Source organism: Ochotona princeps, chromosome 5 (genome assembly GCF_030435755.1).
Source record: "Ochotona princeps isolate mOchPri1 chromosome 5, mOchPri1.hap1, whole genome shotgun sequence".
NCBI lineage: Eukaryota > Metazoa > Chordata > Mammalia > Lagomorpha > Ochotonidae > Ochotona > Ochotona princeps.
The window spans coordinates 12,767,828-12,784,580 of record NC_080836.1 but is presented as its reverse complement, the minus strand read 5'-3'; the positions used below and the strand labels follow the sequence as shown (position 1 = coordinate 12,784,580).

Sequence of the window (16,753 nt, the reverse complement as noted above, 5' to 3'; positions counted from 1 at the left end):
GACAGGTCTCAGGACTGGACAGGTCTCAGGACGGTAAGCTGGGGTGGAGACAAAAGCTGGGCTTGAGGAGGAAAATGAGCCTGGAGTAATGAAGTGTCCGAAAGCCACCTGGACCACCTCTTCCCCCTTAACAAGCAACTGTGTCAGGCAGGAGCTCCACATGTGGAGAGCTGGTTTTCAAGAAGTGCCCCACCCTTATCATGGCAGGAAACAATTTGCAAGCTCAGGAGTCAGAGCCAAAGGGAAGTGTGGTGAGGGTTCCTACTCACTGCACTGATTAAATAGGAGCAATCCTTCCCCAAGTGGTTCCTCTTGACGGGAGTGTTTCTGCTGGCTATCGGACTTTGGGCAACTATAAAGCGCAGCAAAGAGCATCCTCAAAGTGGAAGATTTCTTGGGTAGCACCCAAGAACCGACAACCTTTGAACAAACTATGTGCCCTGAGATGGAGACCTTCGAACTCAATGGTAAAGTATAGCTCCCTGTTATGCAGTGGCATCCCAGGCTTGCATCCTTGCTGCATTTTGCATAAAGCTGTCCTAGTGCCTGTCTGCAAAGCTGCAATCAGAGATTTCTAGAATGCTGAATAATGGATGCCACACCTTTTGTGTACAGCTTGTTGGAGGTATTACTTTTTAGCTTCACAATTTCTTTAAAAGAGATTTAAATGAATTCCTTTAGGTGAATGATAATGCTTACTACCTGTTCGCCTTTTTACGAGTGTCAGTTTCTTACACACAGATCGTGAGGTGAGACAGCAGAAATGAAAAAAAATCTATAAAACATGCCAAGTGCAACACTGTTTTACATGCAATGCCTTTAAAATTCCTTAAGGAGGCTTCTGATGTCCTGACTGGGGAAGACTTTGTCCATTTGGCATTGATTGGGATGCGTCCCTAGCTTCATAGTCAGTTTGCAATAGATGAAATTCAGGCTTTAAAACTTTAGCCAAAACTGTTGTTTCTATTTTCCCATGAGGTTATTTAGGTGATATTATAGATGTGAGTGGGTTGCTTTTGATTCATGGGCTCAGAATTCCCTTTCTAAATTTGCTCTTAGAATGATCTCCCAAGGTCCCTGGCTGGAAGGAACGTGGGTATCAAGTTGAAAGTTTTGGCTGTGTTTCTAGAAACCCACAGGTGTGGCAACAGAGAGTGGCATGTGTGTTAGCTATTCAGAACTTCTCAGATTGTGTTGTTTTGGGCTTATGACTTAATTGTTATTTAAGGTAATAAATCTTGCATCTATTTAATAAATAATTGCTTACTTGAAAGGCAGAGTGACAAATGAGAAAAATCTTCCATCCACGGATTCATTACTGAAATAGCTGCAACAGCCAGTGCTGGGTCAGGTGGAAGCCAGGAACTCTGTATGGGTCTCCATGTGGCTAGCAAAGGCCCAAGTACTTGGCCACCTTCCTCAGCTGTCCCAGATATGGAGGAGTCTTGGAGGTTGGATCAATGGGATTGAAACAGCGAGACCCACTTAGTGGGCAGGGGGATGCAAGAGTCAAGGGCCAGATTTCTGACTTGGGTTGTAGGTGCCATGAGCTAAAATCTAACAACAACATCAGAAAAACAAAACCACTCCAATTTGGATGGCACCTTTTTCTAAGTTCATTTCCAATTTCCCGCCTTCTAATACAAAGGAGAACAGAACCACCTTGGTGAGGACCATCTCTCAGGGCATCCTATACCTAATAAAAGAACTTGAACAGCTCTGAGCATCTTAACTATTGGTATATTTTAAAATTGACTTATTTGAGAAGTTGAAAGATGGATAAAGAGAGCTCATTTGGTGGTTCATATCCCCAATGCCCACTGTGACTGAGGAGGAGCCAAATCAAAACAGAGAGCCTGAATTCACTAGAGGCGTTTTACATGGGCGGGCGGGGGGGGGGGGGGTGTCAAGAATCCAGGTTTTTAAGCCATCTGGAATTTGGAGTGCAGCCAGTACTAAAAACCCAGGCATTCTGTTATGGGATATAGGATGCTAAGAGACATTTAAATTGTCAAACCTAGTGTCTACTCTATGTACTTCTCGTTGTCACCTGAGGTTGTTTGGCTCACTCATTTACTTGTGCCATATACAGTTCATTCCATTTTCTTCTGGAAAAAAAATCAAAAATCACTGTCTTAAGCTTTCCACATACTCTTCACTAAAAGCACCACTGGAATAATATTTGCAAAGTCATTTTCTCACATATTTTTCTGTGTCATTGTTAGTTCTGAAATATAAAATGTTGCCTTTCCCTGTTTGATAAAATAATCAATTCTTTACTTAAGGATAAAGTATCTGTTTTAACCACACACTACAGAAACATTGGGAAGTGGGTTAGGGGATCGTGTAGAATATAACAATTCTTGTCTGAAATGAATATACAAAGGATGCCTTTACATGTCATAGGATAGTTGACACACAGAGTGGCACTCTGCCTTCATCGCTTTGTTCCATTCACAGAAGCCAACCCCTTCAGTGCATTATCAGCACCACAGTCAGGATACTGGAATCATGTCTTTCCTTCTTTTTTTTTTATTTTTTGATGAACAAAATTTGCACATACTGGCAGCAAACATTTACTGATTTCATACATGCACCCGTTGTGGAATGATTCCCACAAAGAAGGCCTTGTTTTTCTGAAGGGACTCAACATGCGGCTGGCTCTTGTTCCATTTAGGATCCAACAAAATCCCCGGGTCTTTCCCGGTGAACCAGTGCCACTTCCTACCATCTATCCTCGGTGCCAAGGCACGTGGGAGCGTGAACGCAGGAAGCAGCATTCGTCCCTGTTGACAGTATCTCTCAGGGATGTTCCTAGTTCCAGCTTCTGGGAGATGCTAGCTCAGGCCCTGGTGCCAGAGCCCACCCCAGCTGGCATGACGCCTGGGTGCACCTCTCACCCCCGTCTCCCAACTATTTCAGGCTGTGTATCCTTCACTGTGCTTTTTTCCCATCAGTTTCTGCTTAAAGAGCGTATGTCTCCACAGAAAAACCCCAGCAAAATGCACATCGAGAAGCTAAGGATTTGGTTGTGTGTTTTCATTGAGATTAACCATCAGCTCCCAGTATGTAGGTGCAGCTGTTCCTCCTACTAGCTTAACCCTCAAGTTCACTCAGGTTCATTCCTGCTCATGTGACTGCTGTCGTGCCATGACCTTGTTCTCACTCAATTCACGGTCATGTCCCTCTTTCCCAACAACTTCTAAACATTTGGCCTGACCGAAGAGATTTAAACGAACAAAAAAAAATTTAGCTTTTGATTGTGAAATAATTATAGGTTCCCTGAAAGTTGCAAAATATGTACAGGGAGGTCTTGGTGACCCTTCCCCTAGTTTCCCTCTGTGATAACTCTTTCCATAGCTTTAGTTCAAGGTCGCAACAGGAAGTTGAGTCCATAGAGCTTACTCAGGAGTTTTATAAGCATTCATTCATGCGAGTGTGAATAGAACTCAGTACAGACCCGTGCTTTGTAGGCACACAAACTGCTTCTCCCACCAGCCATCACCCACCTTTGGCAACAACCAATTATTTCCCCATATCTGTAATGCTGCTCTTTCAGGAATGTTCTAGAAATATAATTATACAGGCCATTATCTTAAGATTGGAATTATTCTTTACACAGCATAATTCTCTTTAGGTCTACTTAAGTTATTCTAGATATCAACACTTCATTCATATTAAAGTACATCACCTGTGACAGGAATATATCAGCGTTTGTTTACTCACTAAAGGACTTTGGCAATTACACATAAAGCTGCTTTGCCCACTTATGTAGGTTTTTTTAAGATTTATTTATTTTTATTGGAAAGTCAGATATACAGAGAGGAGAAGAGACAGAGAGGAAGATCTTCCATCTGATTATTCACTCCCCAAGTGAGAGCAACAGCTGGAGTTGAGCCAATCCGAAGCCAGGAACCAGGAGCTTCTTCTAGGTTTCCCACGCAGGTGCAGGGTCCCAAGGCTTTGGGCCATCCTCGACTGCTTTCCCAGGCCACAAGCAGGGAGCTGGAAGGGAAGTGGGGCCGCCGGGATTAGAACCGGCACCCATATGGGATCCCAGTGCGTTCAAGGTGAAGACTTTAACCACTACGCTGTCACGCCGGGCACGCAATGTAGTTTTAATTCCTCCGAGATAAAATGCCTAAAAAGGTGATTGTGCATTCTGAGATGCATTTGGTTTTGCAAGAAGCAGACACTGCCCAGAATGACTCTCACTACAGCTCTCTGCCAAAAATGTGTGGCTCATCCTGGATTTCACAACCTTGCCAGGGCTTGCCATTATTTCAGCTATTCTCCTTGGTGTCTAATGATATCTCATTGTAAGCTTTAATTTGCATTTTCCTAACAGCTACAGGTGCTGAGTATCTTTTCACGTGCTCATTTGCCATTGGTAGTCTCCTTCCTTTTTTTTTCTTTTTTTTTAAGGATTTATTTATTTTTATTGGAAAGTCAGATATACAGAGAGGAGGAAAGACAGAGAGGAATATCTTCCATCTGATGATTCACTCCCCAAGTGACTGCAATGGCTGGAGCTGAGCTGATCTGAAGCCAGGGGCCAGGAGCCAGGAACTTCTTCCAGGTCTCCCACACGAGTGCAGGGTCCCAAGGCTTTGAGCCATCCTCAACATCTTTCCCAGGCCACAAGGCCACAAGGCCACAAGGTTGGATGGGAAGCAGGGCCGCCGGGATTAGAACCAGTGGCCATATGGGATCCCAGTATGTTCAAAGTAAGGACATTAGCCGCTAGGCCACCATGCCCGGGTCCTGAGTTCTTTTTTGTATACCATTGGTATATGTGATTATCCCTCCATCACTATCACCATGTCTCAATGGCTGTAGCCACATTGTAAGCCTCAACATGGAGTTATTCCCCCCATTTTATTCTTCAAGTTTTGTTATCTATTAGCTTTTTGTCACCACAGTACATACCTTAATGAAGGAAGGAGGTCTATTTCAACTCACAGTTGTGGAGTCCCATATTAGCTAAGGCTTCTGGTGAGGCCAGAGGATGGTGATGGCGCAGGACCTGCACAGGAAGAACCGCATGGCTAGCCAGAAAGCAGACAGAGCAGCTGGCCCAACTCGGCTTCAGGATCAAACTCCTCATAGGAACTATCTCCCAGGGCCATGCCTCCACTGAACCAAGACGCCCCCATGATGCCTACCTCCTAAATAACCTGATTGGATTGAGCTTCTACTCTTTCAGTACCAGCAGTTTGTGACCTTAGAGATTAAGCATCTACATCTACAAAAGTTCAAATTTTGCTCAAACTATAACACAGATCATGTGGTTTCTGACACAAATTGAATAGACACTTGCTTACATCTACAAAAAAAAAACTTGCTGAAATGTTGCTAGCAGTTGTGTTAGACCGACTGAGAGAACTGACGTCTTTACTGTCTTTAGGCTGTGTCTGTGAGCATAGTGTATTTCTCCATTTACTTGTCATTCATTACTTTTTAAATCAGAATTTTATAATTTTTAGCTTAAGAGACAAATATTTCATTTTCTTTTTAGTAATTGTCATTTCTTTGGTGTGTGTGTTTTTTAAAAAAGATTTATTAATTAATTTAAAATGAAGTATTGGAGTGAGAAAAGGAGAGATACTTATATAGAAAGATCTTCCATCTGCAACTTAGCTCCCCATGTGACTGCAATGGCTGGGACTAGGTCAGACTGAAGTCAGGATCCTAAAACTCCATCCATGTCTTCCACACAGGCGGCAGTGGTCAAGTACTTGGATCGTCTTCTGCTGCCTTCCCAGGTGCAATAGCAGGAAGCTAGATTAGAAGTGGAGCAGCCAGAACCTGAGCTAGCACTGATACATAGTGCTGGTGTCACAGGTGCTACTTAGCTGTACCATCATGCCAGCTCCCCTTTTTCTTCTATTTTTTAATTTTGTGATTTTAATTTTGCTTTTATTATTTGTGCTTGGATTATGAAGCTTCTTCAAATAGTTCATGGCAAATGCTTGTCATAAAAATATATGTGAGTTTCAAATTTCTTCTAACTAAAAAAATCCTTTAATTCCATTTCCCACAACTCTATGAAGTACCTTCATATAGAAGAGTTTGATATTATTTTTGCATGTTGATCTTATATTCTATAACTCTGGTGGGTTTCCTAATTCTAGGAACTTGTTTTATAGATTTTTTGGAATTTTTAAAATATCAGTCCATGCTACTTACAAGTAGAAATAGCTTTATTTATCCTTTTCCAGTGTATTTTTATTTTTCTCATCTTTAAAAAAAATTACTTATTTATATTGGAAAGGCAGATTACAGGGAAGGAAGATACAGAGAAATACCTTCATCTGCTGGCTCATTCCCCAAATGGCCACAATGGCTGAGGCTGAGCCAATCTGAAGCCAGGAACCAGGAGCTTCTTTCAGGTCTTCCACGCAGGTGCAGGGTCCTAAGGCTTTGAGCCATCCTCTGTTGCTTTCCCAGGTCATAAGCAGGGGTCAAGATCAAAAGCCGAGCAGCAGGAACATGAATTGATGTCCATATAGGATGCTGGTGCTGGCAGGCACAGGACTAGCTTGCTATGTCACTATGCTGGCCCCCAATATCTGATTCCTAATTAATGAATGAGAACTCTTCAAACGGCACACGGGAAATGCGTGCAGTGAAAAAAATTACTAGGTTTGGATTTCAAATCTTATCGTTTGATATTATTTTCCACAAATTTTTTGGCTTGCCCTCATATTTAGAGCACTTCTATTTAAAGTAATTGTTAAAATACAAGAGTTTAAATCTGCAGAGTGAGAGAGAGAGAGTGTGTGTTCTTAATCTACTGGGTCACTTCCCAAATGGCCCCAGTGTGCCAGGCTTGACCAGGTTGAACTCAGGATCCTGGAATTTCATCTGTACCTCCTATGTGAATGGCAGGGACCCAAACACTTGGATCATCTTGTACTGCTTTTCCAGCTGCATCAGCAGAGAGCTGGGTTGGAAGTACAGCAGCCAGGACTCATACAAGTGCTCACAGGGTATTATCCACATTGCTGGTGGCAGATAAATTCACTGTGTCACAATCCCAAGTGCTAGATTCCCTCTTATTAAAGTTGTGATTTTCTCTGTTCTTCTCATGATGGGTGGTTTTCCATTATATCCGAGTCATTCTGTGTAGGATGTTAGCAAGTTCTGTACCCTAGTCAAGTCTTCTATCTTTATAGATGGTCCAACACTGAGTTCATTGCGTAGATTCTGCACTACTTCCATGGGTGTGATTCCACGACAGTTTCGTTGTCAGAACCCTACACTGCTCTGGTGTACTCAGTTCACCTCCCACCTTTGTTGAAAGGATAGAAGGCTTTTCTGACCCTGCCCTGTAACACCAGTGGAGGTTAGGAATGCACCATGCCCCCAAGGTTGACTTGTCTTCTCTGGCTGTGCTCCCCCAGGTAGTCCTTTCCAGGGTAGGTGCGACACCTACCTACTCGATGTCTCTAGTGTCATGGCAAGAGAAAACAGCACTTTCCAGGACCACCTCTTGCTGCCAGGAGAGCAGATTCTGCCGGGAGGGGACAGGCCTGGGAAGACTGGTGCATGCAGCCTTTTTCCTTCACGGAAACCTTTGATTGAGCTGAGGCCTCATTTTTATTTCCCACTGGAGCAGGTTGTTATTTTGAATCAGACAATAGAGCTGTCACATTTCTGAAACTCACTTCCCTCCTGTCTGTGCCAGACTCCCTGGCTTGCTCCAGGGAAGCCTGCTCCTGTGTACTGAAAGTCCTTTTCACTCTCTCTTTCGCCTTGAGGAGGCCCTTCTCAGTAGAACCAAGCCCAAGCCACAAGGCATTTTTGGTAGCTTTTTTTTTACCCTTGATGAAGCCATCAGATAAAGACTTTTTTTTTTTTTAAATCATATCCCCATACCCTCCAGTTGGGAGTGTTCCATCCCAATTTTCCAGCTACTAAAATTCCTTGTTCCTTCTGCCCAGTGGGAGGTGAGAGTTTAGGTGAGCACTATAGGCTAGGGTGGATGTGTAGGAACCACTGCAACACAGCTACCTCTGTTTCCCTGTCACTTCCCCCTTACCCTACTGTTTAATCTTGCTGCATTTCCCTGCTTGCTTCCACCTCACCTCCTGCCTCTGAAGCACTTGAATCTTTATGCCTCTCTATACCCTCTCCGTGTCAGGTTTATCCCAGGGTGGGCACCATCTTTGAGCTGTATCTTGTGCCCAATATGAGGCCTCCCTTGGGTGACTACACACCCTTCCTGTAATGGTTGTATGGCTGTCTGACTCCTGACCCATTTCTGGTTGTTCTCCCAACGCTTCCGGGCTGGCAGTGTCCAAAAATGAACAATTTCAAGGGCCTCATCTCTGCCGTAATCTTGTACATTCATGTATTCATCCATTCTGTGGTCATCCCACAGTGGTTCTGGAGCATAGCCCAAGAAGCTTCCAGGCCGTGGAGGGGAGACTGAGAAACACACACACACACACACACACACACACACACACACACACACACACAGAGACACACATGATGGCATGTGCCATGACAGAGGGAGCCATGGAGTGAAGTGGACAAACAGTAAGGCTTGCTCTGAGTCCAGAGAGGAGCTGAAAAAGGTACCAGAGCAGAAAAGCAGGCTGGCAAGGAAGAAAGGAGAGCTTGGCTATTGGGCAGGGTCTGTATGCAGATGGCATGGGGGTGCTGTTGTACAAGAGCTGGCTATGCAGAGCTGTTGCCTGCAAGCAGTGAGCAGCCCTCGAAGGGCTGCAGGCAGGCCAGGTTGAGTGTTGAGAGCTCACTTGGCTGACTGCACAGGTATAGACTCTACAGCTGTGTGTGGGGGAAAGAAGGGTACCCCATGCTAGCCTGAGCATTCTCGAGTGCCATCAGCAAGACACCCACCCACCCACCAGGCAAAGCACTCCCCCTCAGAGATGTTCAGGCAGACTCTGCTGTTCTGTTGGCAATTGATAGCAATACCCCTGGGGGTACAGAGGGAGTATTGGTGGGGTGGGGGAAAGGAATGAGTGAGGTGCACACACATCTATAGGAAGAGATGGCTGCAAACCCAGGTTCCCCCACCACAGAAGGAAAGCAGTGCTCATATCCCTGTTATGTTCTCCCTGGGCTGCTAATAGGTGATCTTTTTCCCTTCACATCTTCCTGTAGGACCCATTCCACCTGTGCTTTCCCAAGGGGCTGTGGTCAAGCAACAGTAGGCTAGTGTGGCAGCTCAGGCCTTTGCACTGGATGGACTTGGGGTGTCAGCCTACTCTTTTTAAAGTGGAAATAACTGTATTTATTTTGAAATGTAGGCAGTTAGATGGATAGACACATGAACACTCTAGAAGAGAGAGAGAGAAAGAGAGAGAGAGAGAGATCTCCCATTTGGTGTTTCCTTCTCCAAATGCCTGCAATAGCCTAGGCTGAACCAGGCTGAAACTAACAGCTTGGAACTCCATCCAGGTCTCCCATGTGTGTGACTGGGACTTAGCTACTTGAGCCATTACCTGCTGCTTCCCACAATGCACTTTACAAGGAACTGTAATCAGGAATAGAGCTGTGTCTCCAAAACAAGACCCAAGTGGGGTCTTAACAGCTACACCAGACATCGACCCCATTGTTTTATCATCCCTGAGTCCCAGCCCTCTCCCCTGTAGCAGAGGATGATCACACCTGCCTTACAGTGTTCCGTGACGGAGAAAAATGCCACTGGGAAGTGTGCAATGTAGACTCAGTGTTCAGTTCATGTGAGTGGTAGCAATGGCAAGGCTTTCTGCAGGAGGGGCCCCTTGCTGTGGCTCCTTCAACCCCCTCAATCAGAGTGTCAACTGATGGAGGACTGGAGTCTATGGAGCCTGGAATAATTTAGCACAGCTGCTTTGGTGAGGACTCAAGTCTGGAAGCAGTTAACCAAAATGGAAATGCAGGCAGGGACTGGGGCTTTTGTAGATGAGGGGTATCAGGCAGCTGAAAAAAAGTGCACTTGCCATTCTCACAACAAAGGAAATAAGAGGAATGCCCAGGAAATCCATTCCTTGCAAGAAAAGGAAAATCCAAATGTGTATCCTAGATATGCATCTCATCCCCCAGTGAACTACTCAGCATCTCCAAGCCTCTCTCTTTGCCGGGAAAATGGGAATAAGTGCTTCCTCCCCGAGTTTTGAAGTTTAAAATGCTTGTTCATCCCCCCCAAATGTAGAGTTTGAACAGTGAGCCAGGCTGACAGAGCAGCCCTCTACTGGTGACATACAGTGTGGATGTCAGCTTGCACATGCATACACATGAGTGTGCAAGAGTGATGCTTGTTGTCTTGTGATGGAAGGAAGACTGGGAAGACTTGAGAATCATCATCCTCAGTGTCTTTCCCATGTGACTTTTGGGGATCCCCACTACTCACACAGTGGGCGGAGTTCCTGACACAGGCTGAGCACTCCTGTTCTATGCAGTTGCCATCCTCCAGCCTATGTGTGTTTCAGATCCCAAACCCAAGAAGAGAAGCAGCGTGAACTTATTCATGGTGATAGTGGTTATCTACCTGATCCTGCTCACTGTGGGCACTGGACTGCTGGTGATGCAAGGTAAAGCAGTCTTGGCCTCATGTGGTCTCCCCTGGGCTCCTATGACACAGGACTTAGAAAGCAGAGAGTGCTGGGGCCACCACTGCCCATTTACTAGGAGACAGTTCCTGACCCCCATTCAGCCACAAAGATAGGAGCAACAAAGGGGTAGAGTGTGTTATATCATGAGAGAGTGGAAGAGAGAGAGGTCTTCCAACTACGGGTCCACTCCCCAAATGGTCGCACCTGCCAGAGATGTGCCAGGCTGACTCCAGGAGTCAGGAGCTTCTTCTGGGTCTCCCATGTAGGTGCAAAGGCCCAAACACTTGGGCCATCTCCCACTACTTTCACTACTCATTACTGGAGAGCTGGATTGTAAGTTGAGAAGCTGGGATTCTTGGCACCCATGTGGGGTGCTGGAGTAACTTGCTATGCCACAACTTCAGCCCCATAAACAATGGTCTTCGGTAGGTTATGCTGTGCACACGTGACATCAAGGGTCTCCGGGCTCTGGGCAAGAGAGGACCATGCTGAAGGAAATGTTCGCTGAAGATGACTTTGTTTCCAAAGTATTTTCAGCCAAGATGGCAACATCATGATGTAATTCTGCCAGTAGACACTGATGTCCTTCAAGAGTGCTGCACATACAATTGCCATAAATGCATGCCAGACATATATTCAGGTCATGCATGCATGTAGCTCATACATGTTTTAGCCAAAATAGTGTGGTCATGTTCATATGTTCACACTAGGAGTGTGTGGGAAGGTCTTAGCTGAGCAAGGGTTGAGTATGGAAGTGGCTGCCTCCACCATAGCTGTGTAACACCATGCTCAGGTGTGGAGGACACTGTACAAGTGCTCATGGCCCAACAGCATGTGAATTCGGTGGCCACTCAAGTCACTGGGGACATTGGGGACTGCTCCAATGCCTCAGCAGTCTTCAAGGAGGGCGGGGTGTCCAGTTCTGAGCCTGCAGGAGCGGCTCCGGGCGCTGGAGATGTACTTCCCCAATGGAACTCTGATGGCAGCAGATGACACCTCGTCCTTCTCACTGCTGCAGTTCGAGCACCCCAGAGCCCGAGTGGCTGGGAACGCCCTGCAGCTGCAAGGCTTACAGTCCCAGCTCACTCAGGTCCGCACCAGCCAAGAACGTCTGCAGCAGTGGATGGCCAACGTCTCCCGGAATCCAGGTTGGACTCCCCGATAATGCCCCTGTGTGTTAGGGTGGAACCCCCAAGGGAGAATGGGGAAAAGGAAGCTGGGTTGGGGAGGGTAAGGGCTTTCAGAGCCCTGTCCTGCGGTGGAGATTCAGGCCACCAGGCCGAGGGTGAGGGCCATGCAAGATGGGCATGAAGTACCGCCTCTGAGGAAGCCACCCTGGCAGACAGTTTCTGGTCAGGAACCTAGCAACTGAAGACCCCAGACAACCAAGGCCATGTCTGAGTCACTACATCCCCAGACAGCTCATCAACAGGGAGGGTCAGACACAGGGCCTGGGGCACTTCCCATGGCATAACGCCACCCAGGCTGCTGGCTACCCCTGGACTACAGGGGATCAGAGAGTGGTAGAGGGCATGCAGCTACAACTCAGGCCATATGAGGACCTTGGACAGTGAGACAGGCCTGTCTCATGGGTGGAGCTGCAGCTAAGAGGAACTGGAGCCAGGATGGGAAATACTGGGACTCCTCCCTGACCCCTAGCTCCCTCAGGGCTTCATGACTGCCCCTGAGTGAAAACAGCTTACCCAGTTTGGGGTAAACCAGCTCCCTGCCCTGTCCCAGGTATGAATTGACTGTTTTTCGTGTACAGCCTTGGGATGTAGAGCTCCACCCCCAGAAATCCTGGCTCTGGTTGCCACTGCCCAGTGGGGTAGCTGGCTGCTGGCAGGTGAACCTCACTGAAACAGATGGTCTGGCACCACTGTGAGAGTGCCTTTTCCTTCTTTGCAATAAGGAGTAGCACAGGTGGTGGACCATCTTTCACCCAAGGCACCTGTTTGGGGGCAATGCCTTAACTTGCATGGTGTTCAGGCCACAGGCCACATAAGGACTTTTCCCTGAAAATACCTAGAGTTCTTGGAGTCCCACCCCACCAGAACACGTGGAAGAAACCTTTTGCCTGATGATGAGGGTGGACCCAGACTCTACAAGTGGATCTTGGTAGCTCCCTTAGAGTGTGTTAGGGGGAGCTGAGGGTTCTCTTAAAGTTCAACCTGCAACCTACTCTCATTCTCTTGCAGAGCTGTTGAGGATCAAAGGTGAACGAGGTGCCCCAGGTAGGTGTGGTCCTGCTTGCCGGCAGGCACCCTGCCCTTCCCTGGCAGTGCCCTCTGAGGATTCTGGGACCAGAACAAATCCTATCCCAGCTCACCCTGCACAGGTCCCCAGGACTTCCTCCTAAGCCAGATCTCCTCTCTGTTCTCCCACCCTCACCCCCAGCCATGCCTTAACTCCCAACCCCTCCTCACTGTCTGAAATGATGCCTCCCCATGCCAGCCCTGCCAGCACGACCTGAGTCCACCCAGCAAAGCTCCTCCAGCCCTCATCTCCAGAAACCCTCTTTCCAGAAGTCTTCCACCTGCAGCTTAGCACTTGTCACCAGGCCTTGTGCTCACCCTGTGGGTCTCCAGCTCCTCTGTCCCTGACAATTGTCATGATGGGAAGCGGTGTGACATCAGAGGAGCAGACTGAGCCTTTAGGCTGACTCGAGTTCAAATCCCAGGTCTCATTGACTGGGTGGCCTTGAGCCAGTTCCCTAAGTCTACCTCAGTGAGTCACCTATGTAGAAGATAATGGAGCTCATCTGACCTATCCTGCAGGGCCAGTGAAAGACTCAAGTGGGATGAGGCACACACAATGCCAGACAGAGACAGGGCCAATAGCTGCTTTGCCTCTCTATTGTTCCTCACTTCCTGTGCCTGTCTGTTTGGGTGCATGCAGCTGCACAGGTGCACATGCACACAGGCATACATGCACACACAGAGGCATGCATACATGCATGCACACACAAGGCATACATATGCAGACACTACTGTGCAAGGTATGCACATATAAGTACATATGTACACACACGTACACATACACACAACACACAAGCAAACACACATATACATGCACACACAACACACATGCATGCACATGCATACAGGGAACATTCACAGAAAGGGCACACATTGGAACATGATTGTACACAAAACACACATGCACATATGCACACATGTATTCACACACATACATGCATACACACAGGCACACACAGACACAGCACATGCTACCCACAACTCTGTTTGATCCATCAGCACAGAGCAAGGGATTCCACCCTGAAGACAAATATGAGTGTGATATTCTTGAGACAGAATGATTGGATCCATGATTTAAATGTATCCTGGACCATGCCACTGGCCATGAGAGCTTTGCAGTAGCCTCATTGGATGACAGGAGTGTGGGTGGACTCAGATGATTTGAGATGAATGCTGGCTGTGTCCACCATGGCCTGGGTGGCTTGAGCAAGTTGCTTCCCATTTCTGAGCTCCATGTCCTCCATCTCAAATGGGGATAACGACAGGACTTTTCTGGGATGGGTGAGAGGATGTGAAAAGCTTACTGCAGTGCTTGGTACGGAATCAATACCTGATAATGTTATTCCTGCTATGCTTTGCTGCCAACGTTGTTGGACAGATCAAAGGAGCTCACACTTGAGCAATCCCACCCTAGTGAATACTGGCTTTTCCCTCTGGAGGAATTGTTCCAATAGAATCCAAGCACGGGTCTCTTCTGACCTCAGTGGACTGAGTCTGAGCTTTACCATCTGCGCCTTTCAGGACAAACATTTGGCCTGATAGTTAAGACACAGGTTGGGATGCCTGCATCCCACACTGGAGTGCCTAGTTCAAGTTCCAACTCTGCTTCTGGTCTAGCTTCCTACTAATGTACTCCCTGGGTGGCAGTAGTGAAGGCTCTGGTGGTTGGGTCCCTGACATCTATGGAGGAGACCTGGGTAGAGTTTCTAGCTCCTAGCTTTGGCTTGTCCCAGTTCTAACCCAGCCATTACCTGTACTTGGGACAGTGAAGCAATTAATGAGAGCTTGCTCTCTGTCAAGTAATTTAAAAAAAAATTTACCATATATTTTCCCTCTTCTGATATCCACTCCCTTCTCTCTTCATACAGACAATCCTCAATTTATGATGGGTTTTCAACCCACCATGTATCAAAAATGAACTTCATAACCGTGTAAACACATTGCAAGGTTAAACAGTCCAATGTTGAGCTGTTGTAAAGCCAGAGACTAGCCATGGGTTGTCTCCAGCCATTTCCCTGTGTCTCCCGGTCTCTGACTTCCTGTCCATCAGTCTCTCTTCTCACTCATCCTGCACCCCAGATCTGGGGCAGACACAACTGCAGGAGCCTCAGGCTCCTCTTCAGGTACCCAAATGTGCCCTTATCCTCAGGAGCCAGTATCTTCCTCTCCTCTTTCCTGTAGCTCACCCTGCCTTGGTCAGACTCCCCAGCCCTACCCAAAAGCCAAGTCTGGGGCAAAACCCTATGGAGACAAATAAGAGAGGAGAAGTGGAGGGCTGGGTGTGTCACAAGTTTGGGACAGAAGCCATGGCTAACAGGTGGCTCCCTGACCTGGGCCAAACCTCCTGGACATATTTAGGATGGCAGAAACAACCTCTCCCCTTTCCCATCCCTGCCCCAGACATCTTTTCTTCCTCTTCCCCCCAACCCCAAGTCCGTGTTGAAATATATGTGAGGATGAGACTGAGGTAGGCTCCGGCAATCCAGACATAAGGAGCCCCACCCTCATTGACCTTCCTGTGTCGGGAACAGAGCAGCTTGGTCATGGTGTGGTTTTGCAGGATTCAGTCGCACCACAGGACCTGGCACTCTCCAGCATAACTTTCACATAGAACTCATTCACTGGTGAGGAAGCTGGGGTCCAGCAGAATGAGAACTGATGCAGCTTAGACTTGAACCCCAGCCAGTGTGTCTCAGCCTCTCTTTAAAGTTTATTTGCCTTCCAGGCCATGAACTTGTAGCGGGAAGGAGCTGGGTCTAATCCTCTTCCTTCTGCAGTTTGTGGAGTGATTAATCTCAACTTTCACTCCCTCTTGTAGGATGACTCACTTGTGTCTCTGCCCCTCTGTCTTCTATCTCCCAGGTCCAAAGGGGGACCAGGGTGCACCTGGCCTACCTGGGTCTCCCGGCCAGAAAGGAGTTAAGGGTGCCACTGGAGACAACGGAGCCACAGGTATGGCCACTGTCTCCTTCCCCTGACAAAGCTTTGTCTCCACTATGTCCAGGCTGTGCTCTAAATTTCCTTTCCTTTTCAGGCCCACCGGGTCCCCATGGCCCAGCTGGCATCAAGGGAGAGAAAGGTGAGTAGTGGCTAGGTATGTGCACAGGGTTATCCACCCAGCAGGCTTTCTCAGCAGACTACAGCTAGGGAACCAGAATGGGGTCCAGACATCCCCCAACCTCATGCCACCACCAAGGAGAGGCAGCCCAGTATGATAACAACTGTGAGCTGGTTGGAAGGGAGATGGCACTTCTGCCCAAGTGGGAGAGATGAGTGTAGTCGCTACTCCAGTCTCCTTCTGTGTGCTGGGTACCAAGGCTGTGTGTGCACATCACTGGTGAGACATGGGAAGTCAAGCTTCTTGGTCCAACAGAGATGGGTACAGTTGTTCTACTTGTCTCTGGGACCCTGACAGCATTCCCCTACCTTTGTGAATCTCAGTTTCTCTGTCTATAAAAGGGGGTGCAAATGCTGTAAGAGTATTTTTGGGGCATTGACAATCCTGATCAAAGGTCCATCACGGTTACTGGGAAAGCATCGGTTTTTGTGGTTTTAGGCTATGGCTTAAACCCACCCAATCCTTTGATAAACAGCTACCACCTGCATGGCTCTGTCAGGTGCAGGTGGGACTGGGGAGGTTCTCAGAGCCAGGTTTCCCCAGGGACAGCAAGCTCTGCAGCTGTTACAATCCACTTTGCTCTGCACTGGGGCCCTGTGTTTTCAGTCCCTGAGGGGTTGGGGCTGCTGAGATGCAAAGACAGTAAGACCCTTGCCAGAGACAGAGTGAGGCAGGGATTTGCAAGGAAGGAGATGAAGACAGACTGGCAGCCTTTAAGCTCCCAGCCTGCTGAGGCAGAGAGTAAATGGCAGAGGTTACAGAACAGACTCTTCCAAGGAGGGAAAATCTCCCTCGAGGAACTGAGT

The 16,753-nt window shown here is 47.5% G+C and overlaps 1 protein-coding gene across 1 annotated transcript in view; it reads left to right on the top strand.

Annotated features, from left to right (window-relative positions):
- Positions 1 to 293: 293 nt before the first annotated feature.
- The window catches only part of MARCO (macrophage receptor with collagenous structure), a 32,773-nt gene continuing 16,313 nt past the window's right edge, over positions 294 to 16,753 (top strand). Inside the window, exons 1-6 of the mRNA XM_058664402.1 lie at positions 294 to 467; positions 10,449 to 10,550; positions 11,492 to 11,719; positions 12,770 to 12,805; positions 15,692 to 15,781; positions 15,864 to 15,908. Coding sequence (XP_058520385.1) covers positions 434 to 467; positions 10,449 to 10,550; positions 11,492 to 11,719; positions 12,770 to 12,805; positions 15,692 to 15,781; positions 15,864 to 15,908 — 535 coding nt within the window. The 5' untranslated portion in view covers positions 294 to 433. The remainder of the gene's footprint in view (positions 468 to 10,448; positions 10,551 to 11,491; positions 11,720 to 12,769; positions 12,806 to 15,691; positions 15,782 to 15,863; positions 15,909 to 16,753) is intronic.